At 49.6% G+C, this 19,889-nt stretch overlaps 1 protein-coding gene across 2 annotated transcripts in view; it reads left to right on the top strand.

The window, feature by feature from the left end:
* The window catches only part of FBXO41 (F-box protein 41), a 199,284-nt gene extending 184,059 nt beyond the window's left edge, over positions 1–15,225 (top strand). Inside the window, exons 8-14 of one of the 2 annotated variants that reach the window (XR_012226720.1) lie at positions 2,442–2,594; positions 2,702–2,797; positions 3,113–3,231; positions 5,915–6,073; positions 6,145–6,260; positions 6,606–11,049; positions 11,080–15,225. Coding sequence is in view for 1 of the 2 variants with exons in the window: in XM_073559915.1 (XP_073416016.1) it covers positions 2,442–2,594; positions 2,702–2,797; positions 3,113–3,231; positions 5,915–6,073; positions 6,145–6,260; positions 6,606–6,668 (706 nt within the window). In the remaining variant the exon portion in view is untranslated. Of the gene's footprint in view, positions 1–2,441; positions 2,595–2,701; positions 2,798–3,112; positions 3,232–5,914; positions 6,074–6,144; positions 6,261–6,605 lie in introns of both variants that reach the window. The other variant, XM_073559915.1, reaches the window with a different exon arrangement.
* Positions 15,226–19,889: the final 4,664 nt, after the last annotated feature.

Here is a 19,889-nt window from a genome sequence, read left to right as displayed (position 1 = left end):
CGTCCAAATGTCCAGACACCTACCCCGACTCGCGTTTCGGAGGGTCAGACCTGATGAAGGACTTTTGGACTGACCCTCCGGAAACGCGCGTCGGGGTAGGTGTCTGGACATTTGGACGCCTCTAGCTGCTGCTTATCAGGTATTTACTACCAATTTGGTATTGACATCTGACCACACAGGGCTAATTTCAATACATGATGTTCTATGCGATGTTGAACAAGTGATAGTTTATTGTATTATACTGATATATACTTTTTCACTTGAAGGCATGAACAATTATGTGAAATACTGATTAAGTGGCAGCTTAATGGATAGATGATTGATATGAATTATGTACTATATCTACTATAATATATTATATTTGTTATGTAGGCTACCTTTGTCCGGCACCTTTTGTTCTACCCATGCGGTGGTGGATATGACACAATTTTTGTCCCTAATCATTCCCTGCACTTGTATTGTCTTTATATAGTGTAATAATAAAATTTGAATTTTTATTCATTATTTTGGACTTTTTTGTCGTGTTCTTTTGGAGCTCTGCTCAAGGTTCCTCCTTCTGGTGTAGCACTTACCCCAGTCCTGGATCCCCTTAGGAGTCCAGCCTGCTGAACAGCTGCTCCCTTTTCAAAAAAGCGCGCCTCAGCGTGTGGGCGGGCCCTCGGAAAAAGAGGCGACCGCTGGTGACGTAATGGGGGGTGGAGCTTCTGTCCGCGGCCTAGCGCCAGCTGAAGCCGGGGACTAAATTTTTCGGCGTCGCTCGAGGCCCCGGGGGCGGGTTCGCCGGAAGTAGACGCGTCACGGGGGGTGAAACTTCCGCCTGCAGCCTAGCTCTGGCAGAAGCCGGGGACTAAATTTTCAGCGTGCGCCCAGACCCGGAGCGGGACCACCAGAAACAGGGGCTTGGGCAGGAAATACGCTGCCAACTGCCACAGCTGGGTGGTGCACCCCGTCCCTGCGAAAGCCTGAGGATGTGGCCGGAAAAACGGAGGCCACCAGCAATGCCGACCCTGGGGGTCTACAGGAGCCCTCCCAGCCCACCTCCTTCCACGCCTCACCCCTGGAAACTCCAGCTGATCCTCAGGTTGGGGGGGAAGGGAGGCTGCAAAAAATTCAAGGAGGGTGCAGGCACCCTAGCTCCGTCTTCCCTATAGGGGATGAAGAGAGGGACCGTCCGCCTCCTTCCATCTCCGCTGTCTGGCATTGGTGATGCAGTGGGGGACGCACGGACTATTCCTAGGCCTCTGTACAGCCTAGGGTTGCAATACCTTAGGGTGGTCAGGGCTCAGTCCGGCATCATGTCCCACATTGCGGGAGAGGATATGTGGAGGCGACACTCCACGTGCTCGCCCGTTGTTGGTTTGGGGAGATCGGACCCTTTCAGTAGGATCTGTCGCCCCTATCTCATCTTCATGGGAAAAAAAAGAGTGAGAAAAGACCAGACGTGTGCCTCCAACAGACACTATGCAAGAACTGGTTTCGCCTGCAATCGAGGCGAGGGTGTATATGGCGGAGGAGGAGCTAACCTTTTTTTCGTTTACTTAGTGCCAGCCTCCTGGCAGCAGTAGCATACACCACAGTACCTGTGTCCCCCAATGAGGCGAAGGAGAAAGTTTCATTTTATTCACCATCTGACACATGCTTGTTGTGTTCCTTACATGGATTTTTTAATCTGTAAACACAATTGCTTATGGTTTTTAGTTTTGCGTTTCTCCTTACCACTTTTCCATAAATGTCAGATTTGTGGAGTATACGACTAACAGTTGTCCAGTGAACAGATTCTGCTCAGTGACCATGGGCCTATCGACTGCTTCTCTAATTGGCGCTCTCCTTGCTGGGGATGTCGGGTTAGGTGGACTTCTTGGTAGGTTTGCAGTTGGGCCATGCTCCTTCCATTTTTGCATGATGCATTGAACAGTGCTCCATGAGATGTTCAGAGCTTGGGTTATTTTTTATACCCTAACCCTGCTTTCCTCTTCTCCACACCTTTATCCCTGACCTGTCTGGTGGGATCCTTGGTTTTCTTGATGCTGTTTTATCCCCAATGTTCTCACACAAACCTTTGAGGCCTTCACAGAACATCTGTCGTTATACTGAGAAGGCATCACACTCAGGACGCAATGTACTGATGATGTGACTTCTGGGGGCGATCGGTCACTCAGGATTTTATTTAGGGGCATCAGACTACAGGGGGCTGAATACTATTGCACAGAACAATGTTCAGAATTATATTTTTCTAATAATTAGAGAACATTATCGTTTCCTTTACACGTCACAGATATTTAATACTTTGTGTTGTATCAGATAAAATCCCTATAAAATACGTGTGGAAAAGTTCATGGGGTATGAAGAGTTGTTCATGGCACGGTACCTGCCATCATACTGCCCCTGAGTCGCTGCTGATCGTCTGTCTCTCTGTATTACATGTCTCTCGCTGTTATCAGGGGCTGTCTTGAGTCCGGCCTGGAATCTCTTCTGAAAGCCACAGGCGGGAACTTGTTAATCTTGCGGATTTCCCACTGTCCGAACATCCTGACGGATCGCTCCCTGTGGCTGGCGAGCTGCTACTGTCGGGCGCTGCAGGCTGTGACATACAGGTGCTGGCGTGGTATATACTGGGGTCGTGTGCGGGTAGACGCCGGCTGGATATATACTGTACACTTCTGTCTTCTCCCTGTGACTTGTATCTTTTGGTCCATTGCAGAAGTGCCACGGATCCTGTAGGACATGAAGTCATTTGGGCCTTGGGCGCTGGGTGCAGAGACATCATCTCCCTCCAGGTGGCGCCGTTGCATCCATGGTGAGTCGCCCATGTACAGCGGCCATCACAGCTGTCATCTCTGACCCTGCAGCAGGCGGTATAGACAGCAGACGGCGCCCCCCAGTGACGGATCCACATTGCCCCTTGTGGACTGTATGTCTGGTCGGGAGACCCGCAGTCAGTCCGGGGACGACGATCTGTGTAATCTTCCTGTCTGAAGTGGTCCCTACACTTTTAACCTGGAGGAGGCTGAGTGCTGTGATGTGTGCATCTCTGGATATATTGTAGCAGCCCCCCAGCTGTGACAAGGGTCAGCTCTGCAGCTTCTGTGACCTCCTTCTCTTCTCTCCGCAGTCAGCAGCCCACGCGCTTCAGTAACCGCTGCCTGCAGATGATTGGACGATGCTGGCCCCACCTCCGGGCGCTAGGTGTGGGGGGCGCAGGCTGTGGGGTGCAGGGGCTCTCCTCGCTAGGTAAGGACAGTGACGACCGCATCAGCGAACGTAGCCGCATGTACTGCAGGTGCAGTGTGATGGAGTGTAGCGTCAGGCCTGAGAATCATCAGAGAAAGGCGCAGGTGCAGTGTGATGTAGTGCAGCGTCAAGCCTGAGAGTCATACAGAGAAAGGTGCAGTGTGATGTAGTGGAACGTCAGGCCTGAGAGTCATCAGGGAAAGGTGCAATGTGATGTAGTGGAGCGTCAGGCCTGAGAGTCATCAGGGAAAGGTGCAATGTGATGTAGTGCAGCGTCAGGCCTGAGAGTCATCAGGGAAAGGCGCAGGTGCAATGTGCTGTAGTGCAGCGTCAGGCCTGACAGTCATCAGAAAAAGGTGCAGGTGCAGTGTGATGTAGTGCAGCGTCAAGCCTGAGAGTCATACAAGAAAGGCCCAGGTACAGCGTGCTGTAGTGCAGCGTCAGGCCTGAGAGTCATTCAGAGAAAGGTGCAGTGTGATGTAGTGGAACGTCAGGCCTGAGAGTCATCAGGGAAAGGTGCAATGTGATGTAGTGGAGCGTCAGGCCTGAGAGTCATCAGGGAAAGGCGCAGGTGCAATGTGCTGTAGTGCAGCGTCAGGCCTGACAGTCATCAGAAAAAGGTGCAGGTGCAGTGTGATGTAGTGCAGCGTCAAGCCTGAGAGTCATACAAGAAAGGCCCAGGTACAGCGTGCTGTAGTGCAGCGTCAGGCCTGAGAGTCATCAGGGAAAGGTGCAATGTGATGTAGTGGAGCGTCAGGCCTGAGAGTCATCAGGGAAAGGTGCAGTGTGATGTAGTGGAGCGTCAGGCCTGAGAGTCATCAGAGAAAGGCGCAGGTGCAATGTGCTGTAGTGCAGCGTCAGGCCTGAGAGTCATTCAGAGAAAGGTGCAGTGTGATGTAGTGGAGCGTCAGGCCTGAGAGTCATCAGGGAAAGGTGCAATGTGATGTAGTGGAGCGTCAGGCCTGAGAGTCATCAGAGAAAGGCGCAGGTGCAATGTGCTGTAGTGCAGCGTCAGGCCTGACAGTCATCAGAAAAAGGTGCAGGTGCAGTGTGATGTAGTGCAGCGTCAAGCCTGAGAGTCATACAAGAAAGGCCCAGGTACAGCGTGCTGTAGTGCAGCGTCAGGCCTGAGAGTCATTCAGAGAAAGGTGCAGTGTGATGTAGTGGAACGTCAGGCCTGAGAGTCATCAGGGAAAGGTGCAATGTGATGTAGTGGAGCGTCAGGCCTGAGAGTCATCAGGGAAAGGCGCAGGTGCAATGTGCTGTAGTGCAGCGTCAGGCCTGACAGTCATCAGAAAAAGGTGCAGGTGCAGTGTGATGTAGTGCAGCGTCAAGCCTGAGAGTCATACAAGAAAGGCCCAGGTACAGCGTGCTGTAGTGCAGCGTCAGGCCTGAGAGTCATCAGGGAAAGGTGCAATGTGATGTAGTGGAGCGTCAGGCCTGAGAGTCATCAGGGAAAGGTGCAGTGTGATGTAGTGGAGCGTCAGGCCTGAGAGTCATCAGAGAAAGGCGCAGGTGCAATGTGCTGTAGTGCAGCGTCAGGCCTGAGAGTCATTCAGAGAAAGGTGCAGTGTGATGTAGTGGAGCGTCAGGCCTGAGAGTCATCAGGGAAAGGTGCAATGTGATGTAGTGGAGCGTCAGGCCTGAGAGTCATCAGAGAAAGGCGCAGGTGCAATGTGCTGTAGTGCAGCGTCAGGCCTGACAGTCATCAGAAAAAGGTGCAGGTGCAGTGTGATGTAGTGCAGCGTCAAGCCTGAGAGTCATACAAGAAAGACCCAGGTACAGCGTGCTGTAGTGCAGCGTCAGGCCTGAGAGTCATTCAGAGAAAGGTGCAGTGTGATGTAGTGGAGCGTCAGGCCTGAGAGTCATCAGGGAAAGGTGCAATGTGATGTAGTGCAGCGTCAGGCCTGACAGTCATCAGAAAAAGGTGCAGGTGCAGTGTGATGTAGTGCAGCATCAGGCCTGACAGTCATCAGAGAAAGGTGCAGGTGCAGTGTGATGTATTGAAGCATCAGGCCTAAGGCTATGTGCACACGGTGCTGATTCACCCACGGATTTTGCACAATCCGCCGGTAAATCTGCAGGTCAAAAGACCTGCGGTTTACCTGTGGATTAGTCTGCGGTTCTGCCCTGCGGTTTATCACCTCCACAATGGAGGAGATGGCAAACTGCAGCGGAATCCGCAGAAAAGAATGACATGTCAATTCTTTCTGCGGATTAGAAACCGCAGGCAAAACCATGCGGAAAAATCTGCACCGTCTGCACAGCGGCTTCAATTTTCCATAGGCTAGAATGGTACTGTACATCACCTGCAGTTCTGCTGCGGGTCCGCAGGGCCAAATCCGCTGCGGATCCGCAGCAGAATCCGTACCGTGTGCACGTAGCCTAATAATCATTCAGAGAAAGGTGCAGGTGCAGTGTGATGTAGTGCAGCATCAAGCCTTAGAGTCATCAGAGAAAGGCACAGGTGCAGTGTGTGTGATGTAGTGCGGCGTCAGGCCTGAGAGTCATCAGAGAAAGGCACAGGTGCAGTGTGATGTAGTGCAGCGTCAGACCTGAGAGTCATCAGAGAGAGTTGCAGATGCAGTGTGCTGTAGTGCAGCGTCAGGTCTGGCAGTCACACAGTACGCTTTATGTCCCGAGCCTTTGCGTCCTCCGTTCACCTCGTCTTGTTCCCCCGCAGCACGGAACTGCATGCGTCTACAGGTGCTGGAGCTGGACCACGTCACAGAGATCAATCAGGAGGTGGCAGCAGAGGTCTGCAGGGAGGGTCTGAAGGGCCTGGAGATGCTGGTCCTCACCTCCACCCCGGTCACCCCCAAGGCTCTGCTGCACTTCAATAGTGAGTATGACTCCCCTGCGGTGCAGAGCGCCAAGAGTTATGGCGTCTGTCACTGGTGTCTTTCTCTCTAGGTGTGTGTCGCAATCTGAAGTCCATCGTGGTGCAGGTTGGGATTGCTGATTACTTTAAGGACCCGAGTAGCCCTGAAGCCCAGAAACTGTTTGAGGAGATGGTGAACAAGCTGCAGGTAACTCTGGCCTCTGTACTGTGCGGCTCCGTACTGTGCTTCCTCCGTACTGTCCTGCCTGCATTCTGTCCGGCCTCCGTACTGTCCGACCTTCAAGCTGTGCTGCCTCCGTACTGTGCAGCCTCTGTACTGTGTGGCCTCCATGTTGTTCTGCCTCCATACTGTCTGGCCTTCATGCTGTCTGGCTGCTCCCCACATTGATGTCATGGGAAGCTCGGGTGCTGGAGGTGACCCTATGATATGTTTACCCTCTCTAACCAATGTCCATCTCTGTCGGGCCCCCATTGGCCATATTTACGGCCAGTATCATTGCACGTTGACCACCTGACCTTTCTTGTGCTGCAGGCTCTTAAGAAGAGGCCGGGGTTCTCCAAGATCTTACACATTAAGGTGGAGGAAGGCTGCTAATCCCTGCAGAACAGACTCGTTGCGATCAGATGTAACCGCGCCGTCTTGCCATGGGAAGGGCCGCACATGCCTATTGCCAAATATCCGTATCCGAGAGTTTCTGGAAGGCCTTAAGATGGAAGGGCAGGGAAGCCGCCAGGACCATGTCCGTTTACCAGGACTCCTCCTCCTCGTTCCATGTGAGTTCATTGCGACAGCCAAGAAACCCCCCGGGGGTCTGCCAAGCGGCCCCAGAGGACAGGGACCGGCTCCGATGTCTGTGTTGATCTTCTTTGTGTTTCGAGTCCAGTGAGAGATACATATAGATCTGTATATTATATATATCCATATTTTATTCAGAAATATATCTATACTGTTATTTATGAGACTGCCGAGGACACCCCGCCAGAAGCTACAAGACCGGACCCTCCCGTCCTCCCCGGGATTAGTCGTGAGGAAGGCAATAATGCACATTTATCAAGAGGCCGCCATGAAGAGCCATCGACCTTCGTAAGGGCCACCACCAGCTGTAGTTGGGGGCCACTATCTCATTCACTCTACCGTGAAGGAGCCTGTGTCCTCTGCTCCATGGACTATCATGTCCTCGTCCATTCCAGGTGCTACGAAAAGCTCCAACGCCGCTGACCTGTTTGTATCATATGTGACGTTCACTCCATAGAAGAATTCTGGCGAGTAAGTTATACAGGAGGGGGCTCAGATCCAGGAAGCACGTTATGGCCAGGGAGGTGTGAGAGGGGCGCACAAGGGGCCCCCAATATCTGCCAGTGCCGATCATAAGACCACAGGGCCAGCTCCAAGCCTTTCCTTCCTAGAAAGATTAATCTGGCCTGTTTTTGTAATAAACTAGGAGTATCCGCTCCTCATCTATAATATCTCTGCTTGTTGCCAGTAAATGAAGTGAGCATCCCTTTCTGATCAGGATTTATACTATCTACGCCAGATACATGGTGACAAACCATCTGCTGTGAGGGCAGAACTAGGTCAAAGAGAATTTGTAGGTACAAAGTGTTAACAAAAATGTTTCAATTTACTGACAGTATGCAGAGCTATTAAAAATTGTGTGAAAACTGGATGACACCTGACCTGAAAAAAGCACCAGCTACAAGGAGGCTGAGCTGCAGCTGCAGCCCACAGGAGTAGAGAGTTGTCAGCAATCCAAAGGCGTAGAGAGAGTTGTCTGCAGCCGACTGGAGTAGAGAGAGTTGTCTGCAGCAGACAGGGGTAAAGAGAGTTGTCTGCAGCCCACAGGAGTAGAATTGTCTGCAGCCCACATGAGTAGAAAGAGTTGTCTGCAGCACACATGAGTAGAAAGAGTTGTCTGCAGCCCGCAGGAGTAGAGAGAGTTGTCTGCACCCCATAGCAGTAGAGAGAGTTGTCTGCAGACCACAGGAGTAAAGAGAGTTTTCTGCAGCCCACATGAGCAGAGAGCGTTGTCTGCAGCCCACAGGAGCAGAGAGCGTTGTCTGCAGCCCACAGGAGCAGAGAGAGTTGTCTGCAGCCCACAGGAGTAGAAAGAGTTGTCTGCAGCCCGCAGGAGTAGAGAGAGTTGTCTGCACACCACAGCAGTAGAGAGGGTTGTCTGCATCCCACAGGAGTAGAGAGAATTGTCTACAGCCCACAGAGAGAGTTTGCAGCCCACAGGAGTAGAGAGAATTGTCAGCAGCCACAGGAGTAGAGAGAGTTGTCTGCATCCCACAGGAGTAGAGAGAGTTGTCTGCAGCCCACAGAGAGAGTTTGCAGCCCACAGGAGTAGAGAGAATTGTCAGCAGCCACAGGAGTAGAGAGAGTTGTCTGCATCCCACAGGAGTAGAGAGAGATGTCTGCAGCCCACAGAGGTAGAGAGAGTTGTCTGCAGCCCACAGAGAGAGTTTGCAGCCCACAGGAGTAGAGAGAATTGTCAGCAGCCACAGGAGTAGAGAGAGTTGTCTGCATCCCACAGGAGTAGAGAGAGTTGTTTGCAGTCCACAGGAGTAGAAAGAGTTGTCTGCAGCCCACAGGGGTAGAGAGTTGTCTGCAGCTCACAGGGGGAGAGAAAGGTGTCAGCAGCCCTTGTGAGTAGAAAGAGTTGTCTGCAGCCCACAGGAGTAGAAAGAGTTGTCTGCAGCCCACATGAGCAGAGAGTTGTCTGCAGCCCACATGAGCAGAGAGTTGTCTGCAGCCCACATGAGCAGAGAGTTGTCTGCAGCCCACATGAGCAGAGAGTTGTCTGCAGCCCACATGAGCAGAGAGTTGTCTGCAGCCCACAGGAGTAGAATTGTCTGCAGCCACAGGAGTAGAATTGTCTGCAGCCACAGGAGTAGAATTGTCTGCAGGCCACAGGAGTAGAATTGTCTGCAGGCCACAGTAGAAAGAGTTGTTTGCAGCCCACAGGAGTAGAGAGAGTTATCTGCAGCCCACATGAGCAGAGAGTTGTTTTCAGCCCACAGAGGTAGAGAGAGCCCACAGAGGTAGAGAGAGTAGTCTGCAGCTAACAGGAGTAGAGTTGTTTGCATCCCACAGGAGTAGAGAGGGTTGTCTGCAGCCCACAGAGGTAGAGATAGTTATTTGCATCCCACAGGAGTAGAGAGAGTTGACTGCAGCCCACAGGAGTAGAGAGAGTTGTCTGCAGCCCACAGAGGTAGAGAGAGGTGTCTGCTGCCCACATGAATAGAGTTGTTTGCAGCCCACAGGAGTAGAGTTGTCTGCAGCCCACAGACGTAGAGAGAGTTGTCTGCAGCCCACAGTAATGGACAGAGTTGTCAGCAGTCACAGGGGTAGGCAGAGCTGACTGCAGCCCACAGGAGTAGAGAGAGTTGTCTGCAGCCCACAGGAGTAGAAAGAGTTGTCTGCAGCCCACATGAGCAGAGAGTTGTCTGCAGCCCACAGAGGTAAAGAGAGTAGTCTGCAGCTAACAGGAGTAGAGAGAGTTGTCAGCAGCCACAAGGGTAGAGTTGTCTGCATCCCACAGTTGTAGAGAGCTGTCTGCAGCTCACAGGGGTAGAGAAAGGTGTCAGCAGCCCACAGGAGTAGAGAGTTGTCTGCAGCCCACAGGAGTAGAGAGTTGTCTGCAGCCCACAGAAGTAGAGAGAGTTGTCAGCAGCCACAAGGGTAGAGTTGTCTGCATTCCACAGTTGTAGAGAGCTGTCTGCAGCCCACAGGGGTAGAGAAAGGTGTCAGCAGCCCTTGTGAGTAGAGAGAGTTGTTTGCAGCCCACATGAGTAGAGAGTTGTTTGCAGCCGACAGGAGTAGAGAGTTGTTTGCAGCCCACAGGAGTAGAGAGAGTTGTCAGCAGCCCACAGGAGTAAAGAGAATTGTCAGCAGCCACAGGATTAGAGAGAGTTGTCTGCAGCCCACAGGAGTAGAGAGAATTGTCAGCAGCCACAGGATTAGAGAGAGTTGTCTGCAGCCCACAGGAGTAGAGAGAATTGTCAGCAGCCACAGGAGTAGAGAGAGTTGTCTGCAGCCCACAGGAGTAGAGAGAATTGTCAGCAGCCACAGGAGTAGAGAGAGTTGTCTGCAGCCCACAGGAGTAGAGTTGTCTGCAGCTCACAGTTGGAGAGAAAGGTGTCAACAGCCCACATTAGTAGAGAGGGTTGTCTGCAGCCCACATTAGTAGAGAGAGTTGTCTGCAGCCCACATTAGTAGAGAGAGTTGTCTGCAGCCCACATTAGTAGAGAGAGTTGTCTGCAGCCCACATTAGTAGAGAGAGTTGTCTGCAGCCCACAAGAGTAGAGAGAGTTGTCTGCAGCCCACAAGAGTAGAGAGAGTTGTCTGCAGCCCACAGGAGTAGAGAGAGTTGTCTGCAGCCCACAGGAGTAGAGAGAGTTGTCTGCAGCCCACAGGAGTAGAGAGAGTTGTCAGCAGCCACAGGAGTAGAGAGAGTTGTCTGCAGCCCACAGGAGTAGAGAGAGTTGTCTGCAGCTCACAGTTGGAGAGAAAGGTGTCAACAGCACACATTAGTAGAGAGGGTTGTCTGCAGCCCACATTAGTAGAGAGAGTTGTCTGCAGCCCACATTAGTAGAGAGAGTTGTCTGCAGCCCACAGGAGTAGAGAGAGTTGTCTGCAGCCCACAGGAGTAGAGAGTTGTCTGCAGCCCACAGGAGTAGAGAGTTGTCTGCAGCCCACAGGAGTAGAATTGTCTGCAGCCCACAGTAGAAAGAGTTGTTTGCAGCCCACAGGAATAGAGAGAGTTGTCTGCAGCCCACAGGAGTAGAGAGAGTTGTCTGCACCCCACAGGAGTAGAATTGTCTGCAGCCCACAGTAGAAAGAGTTGTTTGCAGCCCACATGAGCAGAGAAAGGTGTCTGCAGCTCACAGTAGTAAAGGGAGGTGTCAGCTGCCCACATTAGTAGAGAGTTGTCTGCATCCTACATGAGCAGAGAGAGTTGTCTGCAGCCAAAGGAGTAGAGAGAGTTGTCATGCGGCCCAAGGAGGTAGAGAGAGTTGTCTGCAGCGCACAGGTGTAGAGAGGTGTCTGCAGCGCACAGGTGTAGAGAGTTTTCTGTAGCCCACAGGAGTAAGCAGAATTGTCAGCAGCACCAAGAGGTAGCGAGGTGTCATCAGTTTTGTGGCCTGTTATCAGGGGGCAGCCTTGGACCCTCAGCTCCAGTGATGGGAGATGCTCTTCTGGATGAAAGGGCAAAAATCCCCACAGACACCTCCAAAAATCTTGTAGAAATCCTTCTCAGAAGAGCAAGAGCCATTATATCTGCAGAGGAGGATATTATGTCCATGGATGTAGATGGAAGACAGTGAAGCCCCCAGAGGTGGATGTGGGGGGCACATACTTTTCTCAATATTAATGTCTATGGATCTAGATAAGGATAGAGAAGCCCCCGGAGGTGGATGTGGGGGGCACATACTTTCTCCATATTAATGTCTATGGATGTAGATGAGGACAGTGAAGCCCCCAGAGGTGGATGTGGGGGGCACATACTTTTCTCAATATTAATGTCTATGGATCTAGATAAGGATAGAGAAGCCCCCGGAGGTGGATGTGGGGGGCACATACTTTCTCCATATTAATGTCTATGGATGTAGATGAGGACAGTGAAGCCCCCGGAGGTGGATGTGGGGGGCACATACTTTCTCCATATTAATGTCTATGGATGTAGATGAGGACAGTGAAGCCCCCAGAGGTGGATGTGGGGGGCACATACTTTTCTCAATATTAATGTCTATGGATCTAGATAAGGATAGAGAAGCCCCCGGAGGTGGATGTGGGGGGCACATACTTTTCTCAATATTAATGTCTATGGATCTAGATAAGGATAGAGAAGCCCCCGGAGGTGGATGTGGGGGGCACATACTTTCTCCATATTAATGTCTATGGATGTAGATGAAGACAGTGAAGCCCCCAGAGGTGGATGTGGGGGGCACATACTTTTCTCAATATTAATGTCTATGGATCTAGATAAGGATAGAGAAGCCCCCGGAGGTGGATGTGGGGGGCACATACTTTCTCCATATTAATGTCTATGGATGTAGATGAGGACAGAGAAGCCCCCGGAGGTGGATGTGGGGGGCACATACTTTCTCCATATTAATGTCTATGGATCTAGATAAGGATAGAGAAGCCCCCGGAGGTGGATGTGGGGGGCACATACTTTCTCCATATTAATGTCTATGGATGTAGATGAGGACAGAGAAGCCCCCGGAGGTGGATGTGGGGGGCACATACTTTCTCCATATTAATGTCTATGGATGTAGATGAGGACAGAGAAGCCCCCGGAGGTGGATGTGGGGGGCACACACTTTCTCCATATTAATGTCTATGGATGTAGATGAGGACAGAGAAGCCCCCGGAGGTGGATGTGGGGGGCACATACTTTCTCCATATTAATGTCTATGGATGTAGATGAGGACAGAGAAGCCCCCGGAGGTGGATGTGGGGGGCACACACTTTCTCCATATTAATGTCTATGGATGTAGATGAGGACAGAGAAGCCCCCGGAGGTGGATGTGGGGGGCACACACTTTCTCCATATTAATGTCTATGGATGTAGATGAGGACAGAGAAGCCCCCGGAGGTGGATGTGGGGGGCACATACTTTTCTCAATATTAATGTCTATGGATCTAGATAAGGATAGAGAAGCCCCCGGAGGTGGATGTGGGGGGCACATACTTTCTCCATATTAATGTCTATGGATGTAGATGAGGACAGAGAAGCCCCCGGAGGTGGATGTGGGGGGCACACACTTTCTCCATTTTAATGTCTATGGATGTAGATGAGGACAGTGAAGCCCCCGGAGGTGGATGTGGGGGGCACATACTTTTCTCAATATTAATGTCTATGTATGTAGATGGAGGACAGAGAAGCCCCCAGGGATGGATGTGGGGGGCACATACTTTTCTCCATATTAATGTCTATGGATGTAGATGAGGACAGAGAAGCCCCCAGAGGTGGATGTGGGGGGCACATACTTTCTCCATATTAATGTCTATGGATGTAGATGAGGACAGTGAAGCCCCCAGAGGTGGATGTGGGGGGCACATACTTTCTCCATATTAATGTCTATGGATGTAGATGAGGACAGAGAAGCCCCTAGAGGTGGATGTGGGGGGCACATACTTTTATCCATATTAATATTTATGGATGTAGATGAGGACAGTGAAGCCCCCGGGGGTGGATGTGGGGGGCACATACTTTCTCCATATTAATGTCTATGGATGTAGATGAGGACAGAGAAGCCCCTGGAGGTGGATGTGGGGGGCACATACTTTTATCCATATTAATATTTATGGATGTAGATGAGGACAGAGAAGCCCCTGGAGGTGGCCTGCAGCTGTGATTGGAGGCAAGAAGTTTACGTCCCTGGCATCGTTCTTGGACTGCTACTCCTATCAGCCTATGCCTTCCTCCACTAATAACAGTGAGAGCAGGAGCGACTAATGGGAGTATTCATCAGCCGACACCTGCACTATAAATAATATATTAAAAAAAAATGGTGTTTGTCCTGTATTTTTGTTTACCAGCCAGGCAAAACTAACAGCTGCGGGCTGCAACCCTCAGCTGTCAACTTTAGTAAGGATTTTTATCAGGAATAAGGGGGTCCCAATGCCATTTTTTAAAAAATATTATTTAAAACTTTCTTTTACAACCAGTCTTGCTAAAGCAGACAGCTGGGGGCTGGTATTCTTGGGCTGGTAAGGGGCCATGGATATTGCCAGCCCCCAACCTAAAAATAGCAACCTGCAGCTGCCCAGAAAAGGTGCATCTATTAGATGCGACAATGCAGTTGCTTTGCCTGGCTTTTCCCACTTGCTCTGTACCGGTGGTAAGGGGGGTTCATATTTGTGGGGTTGATGTCACCTTTATATTGTCCAGTGACAGCAAGCCCATGGCTTAGTAATAGCGAGGCATCTATAAGACACCCATCCATGTTTGCCTGGCTGGTTATCAAAAAAAAACGGAGCCCAGACCGCTTTATAAAAAAATAATTTATTTAGAGCTCAGGGGCTGGCTGATGAATACTCCAATTAGTGGCAGCAGGCGTAGGCTGATGGGAGAAGTAGTCCCATCAGCCGACGCCAGTGATCGGAGGTAAACTTTATACCTCCGATCAGAGCTGCGGGCTCACATTGTCATTTACTGGCGATAATTATTTTACCACCGATCAGAGGCAGTGTTTGCCGCGCTGTCATGCACATGGTGTTCGGGGGGGGGGCCGAACCTGAACGTTAACATGGATTGCCTGGTGAAGTCCGTGTCTGAACAGTAAGTGTTCGGTACGGACGCTGAACTTTAGTGTTTGGGTTCCCTCATCTCTAGTCAGCAGTAATAGAGGAGTATCAGCGTTATCTGATCGGTGCTGGATGTGGCTGCAGCTGCCCTATGTCCCTGTCACAGATTCATTTCTTATAAATGATGCTGCTCCGCTTCTCGCCATGTACCCAGTTATGGCAGTTCCCCTCCCCGCACTGCCCATCGTGTAGCCGTACTCTTTCTAGAATAGACGTTATATAGAGAGCAGATCGTGGAGATTCTTTATTTTTCTATAGAGGTTTCTATGTTGGAATCAGATATTTATGGCAGTGCCAGTAGGGGGTCCGTGCTTCTTACCTGCCCAAGCCTAATTACTGTCCCCAGCTCCCACCCTACATGAGCGGCTGCGCCTGGTGACCAGCAGTCCTGCCAGCCTCCTGACTGTGAGCCTTCCGCTCAGCCCACAGATGGCGTCTACATCCTGCACCCTACTTTCCAGTCCCGAAGCTGCATGGCCTCCTTCAGAACGCTCCTGACGTCTGTAGACTGAGCAGGAGAATCACACAGGTCTGTGCAGTGTGAAGAGGCAGTCCATTGTATAGTAATGAGAAGTGACCTCAGATCCATCAGTATTAGAGGGATGGTAATAAAGGGCCAGGTGCCATTTCATGCATTTGCACTATTATTTGCTTTCCTCCATCATCTTCACTTTGACTATGAAGTGACCCCTGTGATTCCAGCTGAAGAATCAATGAGTAAATGTGAGATTATTGCCAAGTTGTTGTATGTGCGACCTCCGATAGTCCCTCTGATATAAATGAGTAAAAAGAGAAAAATATCTTGAATTTAATAAAAGTTGATAATTTCTGTTCATCTCAGTGGCTGGTGATCATGAATGAACAAAACACGCCGGTCTCAGACTGGTTTCAGACTTTCTGGAGCCAGTGGTCAGTCATGAATATTGGGGTTTGCATCGATATATTTAAGGGAGATACATTTTCGGCTTCATAGCTAAGGGACTAACATAATGCATTCACTCACATCATCACAAGGTTAACCGAATACCTAATATCGGTCGGATGGATGATGCTATCCATACCATGTTTCGTCTTTATAGAAAGGTAAAATCGTGACACAACATGGTGACAATATCTTCCACCTGGGACCTCTGCAATGATATTCTGAAAGATGGGGCTTTCATAAACGTCTAAAAGTCTCAGCACTTCCCACACCTATTCCCCATATAAGCTCACCCAGGGGAGGTATGTGGGCGTAACCTGAATCTAATAAAAAAAGCAGAGTTTGGGTTTGATCATTTGTAGGTTTCCTAATCTCTGAGCCATTTCTGCGACATCAGGTTTAGTATATACCATATTGTTTTGTTCCCATTTTGTATCATTTTTATAGACACTGCCTACCCTTACAGATTAAAAATATAAAATGTAACAGCTTTGTTACTCTTGCAATGTAAACCGCACCCCTGAAGCCATGTGCTACTTGCATCGGGTGTCCAATGGGCCTGTGTAAACCATTGCTGGTGGCAGCTAATAGTTCTTGTTATGTGGAGTTGGCAGTGTCCGGGGTATATAAAGTATATTCCATGCATTGGATTCCGACGTGTATATACTAAACGCTCACTGTAAGTTCCTCAACAACCAAGTAGTGGAAGCTGCCGCGGCCTAATCCATCACTTGTCAGACAATTGCGAAATCGCCATGATGATTTCAGGGAACGGAGTTGCGTCACCTAGACAAATTGGTGGCAGCGGTGGGATCTGCGTGATTTTCCTGCTGTTATCTGTGACAGCTGGTGGCAGCGGTGGTATTACACAGCATTAGTGATCTGGGGTGATCATTCCTGTCACTGGTCCCTGCGAGGATTCTGGGCAGTGTTTTGAGAATCAGACTCCATGTTTATTTGTACAGTGGACAGTACTGTAGGTTTAGCAGTTACACCCATCCCCCTCTCGTTTTTCTGTTCTGTCTTATTTGGCGAGTGACTCCACCTGCTTATAAGAAGCACAAGAAAGAGGGGCTGATCCATTTGTGTGAGGAGCAAGGTCTCGATGTATCAGACAAAACCAAAAGAGATGTTGATCTGCGTTTTTGGTGGAGGATGATGCCAGGCACGAACACGATGTGGCTGCACAGCCTGGGACCAGTGGAGCACCAGGATGTCCTGTTGTCGATCCGTTTCTAGAAGTGTCTGACTCAGAAGGGTCCAGCAGCAGCCGTAGCACCCAGAGTGGATGTGATACTCTAATCCAGATGCAGCTTGTGCTAGAGAACGCAAAGCAAAAGCAAGTTTGGTGACAGGCCGAGCGAGAGTGATGAGTGCCAGGCTCACAGAGAGCTCCAACTGGAGTTAACCCAACTCCAGAAGTAGCCATCCATCCCACTGAACAGTGAGTCCAGTCATGTCTCCACCTTTAAACCCTGTCCTCAGCATTTTCCGGTCATGGACAAGGACGCGGATCTGGACATACAATTAGGTCCATATATACTAGGACAGAGACGACATTACCACAATGAATTTTAAACAAAACAATTCAGATGCAGTTGAAGTTCAGACTTTCGGCTTTCATTTGAGGGTATCCACATTAACATTGGATGAAGGGTTTAGGAGTTTCTGCTCCGTAACATGGGCCACCCTGTTTTTAAAGGGACCAAAAGTAATTGGACAATTGACTCCAAGGCTATTTCATGGACAGGTGTGGGCAATCCCTTCGTTATGTCATTCTCAATTAGGCAGATAATAGGCCTGGAGTTGATCTGAGGTGTGGTGCTTGCATTTGGAAGGTTTGCTGTGAAGGAAACATGCGGTCAAAGAAGCTCTCCATGCAGGTGAAACAAGCCGTCCTTAAGCTGCAAAAACAGAAAAAACCCATCCGATAAATTGCTACATTAGCAGTGGCAACATCTACAGTTTGGTACATCCTGAGAAAGAAAGAAAACACTGGTGAACTCATCAATGGAAAAAGACCTGGGCGCCCACGGAAGACAACAGTGGTGGATGATCGCAGAATAATCTCCATGGTGAAGAGAAACCCAATCACAACAGCCAACCAAGTGACCAACACTCTCCAGGAGGCAGGCGTATCAATATCCAAATCTACCATAAAGAGAAGACTGCATGAAAGTAAAAATAGAGGGTTCACTGCACGGTGCAAGCCACTCATAAGCATCAAGAATAGAGTTGAGCGATACCGTCCGATACTTCAAAATATCGGATCGGAATGGATCGGCCGATCTTTAAAAAAAGTATCGGTATCGCCGATACCGGAAGTCCCATTCAAGTCTATGAGACTTCCAGTATCGGAATTGGAAAAACCCTTTCCTGCCCTTGTACAGCCTCTCGGGGGTCTGTACGGGCCTTCCGGGGGTCTCTGCCGGCCTGCCGGGGGGCTGTGCCGGACTGCCGGTGGGCTGTGCGGACTGCCCAGGGTCTGTACCGGCCTGCCGGTGGTCTGTGCAGGCTCCGGGGGGCTGTGCCGGCCTGCCGGGGGGTTTGTGCAGGCTCCGGTAGTCTGTGCAGGCATCGTCCGATGGGACTACAAGTCCCATCGGGCGATGCCTGCTACCATGACAGTGATTGACACATTAGCCAATGATGGGACAGTAGTAGTCCCATCATCCGGCTAATGTGTTAAATATAAAAAAAAAAAAAAAAAAAATACTACATATATACTACATGCATGCTACATACATACTACATACATACTACATACATACTACATACATACTACATGCTACATACATACTACATACATACTACATGCTACATACATACTACATACATACTACATGCATGCTACATACATACTACATACATACTACATGCATGCTACATACATACTACATACATACTACATGCATGCTACATACATACTACATGCTACATGCATGCTACATACATACTACATGCATGCTACATACATACTACATGCTACATACATACTACATGCTACATACATACTACATGCTACATACATACTACATACTGCATGCTACATACATGCTACATATGCTACATGCATGCTACATGCATGCTACATGCATACTACTAGAGTTGAGCATTCCGATACCGCAAGTATCGGGTATCGGCCGATACTTGCTGTATCGGAATTCTGATACCGACATCCGATATTTTTTCAATATCGGGCATCGGAATCGGAAGTTCAAAGTTGATTGACAGCCGAAATGACATCATCATGATGCGCGGTGTGTGCGCATCATGATGCGCCGTCATTTCGGGCCTGCCGGGGGGCTGTGCCGGCCTGCCGGGGGGCTGTGTGGACTGCCCGGGGTCTGTACCGGCCTGCCGGGGGGCTGTGCCGGCCTGCCGGTGGTCTGTGCACCCTGTGGGGGTCTGTACCGGCCTGCCGGGGGGCTGTGCACCCTGTGGGGGTCTGTACTGGCCTGCCGGGGGGCTGTGCTGATGTCCAGGGGTCTGTGCAGGCATCGTCCGATGGGACTACAAGTCCCATCGGGCGATGCCTGCTACCATGACAGTGATTGACACATTAGCCAATGATGGGACAGTAGTAGTCCCATCATCCGGCTAATGTGTTAAATGTTAAAAAAAAAAAAAAAAAAAAAACTACATACATACTACATGCATGCTACATACATACCACATATATACTACATGCATGCTGCATACATACTACATGCTACATGCATGCTACATACATACTACATGCTACATGCATGCTACATACATGCTACATACATACTACATGCATGCTACATACATACTACATGCTACATACATACTACATGCTACATACATGCTACATACATGCTACATACATACTACATACTACATGCTACATGCATGCCACATACATACTACATACTACATGCATGCCACATACATACTACATGCTACATGCATGCCACATACATACTACATATATACTACATGCATGCCACATACATACTACATATATACTACATGCATGCTACATACATACTACATATATACTACATGCATGCTACATACATACTACATATATACTACATGCATGCTACATACATACTACATGCATGCTAAATACATACTACATATATACTACATGCATGCTACATACATACTACATGCATGCCACATACATACTACATGCATGCCACATACATACTACATATATACTACATGCATGCTACATACATACTACATATATACTACATGCATGCTACATACATACTACATATATACTACATGCATGCTACATATATACTACATGCATGCTACATACATACTACATATATACTACATGCATGCTACATACATACTACATACATACTACAAGCAGGAGGATCAGGAGGCAGTCAGCACCCATACTGCTCAGGAACCAGTACCAGGCTCTCACGCAGGAAAACGATGAAGAAATACATCAGGATAAGACTTTGCCAACAAACAGCAACCTTGTACGCCTTCAGAGTCCTCCTGGATGGAGAAAGAAAAATGTTGTGAAGAAGAAACGGAGAGTGGTGGTCATGGGGGATTCCCTGCTGAGAGGAACAGAGGCCGCTATC

This window comes from Dendrobates tinctorius, unplaced genomic scaffold, assembly GCF_039654945.1.
Source record: "Dendrobates tinctorius isolate UK_male_01 unplaced genomic scaffold, ASM3965494v1 ptg000282l, whole genome shotgun sequence".
NCBI classification, from domain to species: Eukaryota; Metazoa; Chordata; class Amphibia; order Anura; family Dendrobatidae; genus Dendrobates; species Dendrobates tinctorius.
This window is presented reverse-complemented; position numbering and strand designations above follow the sequence as displayed.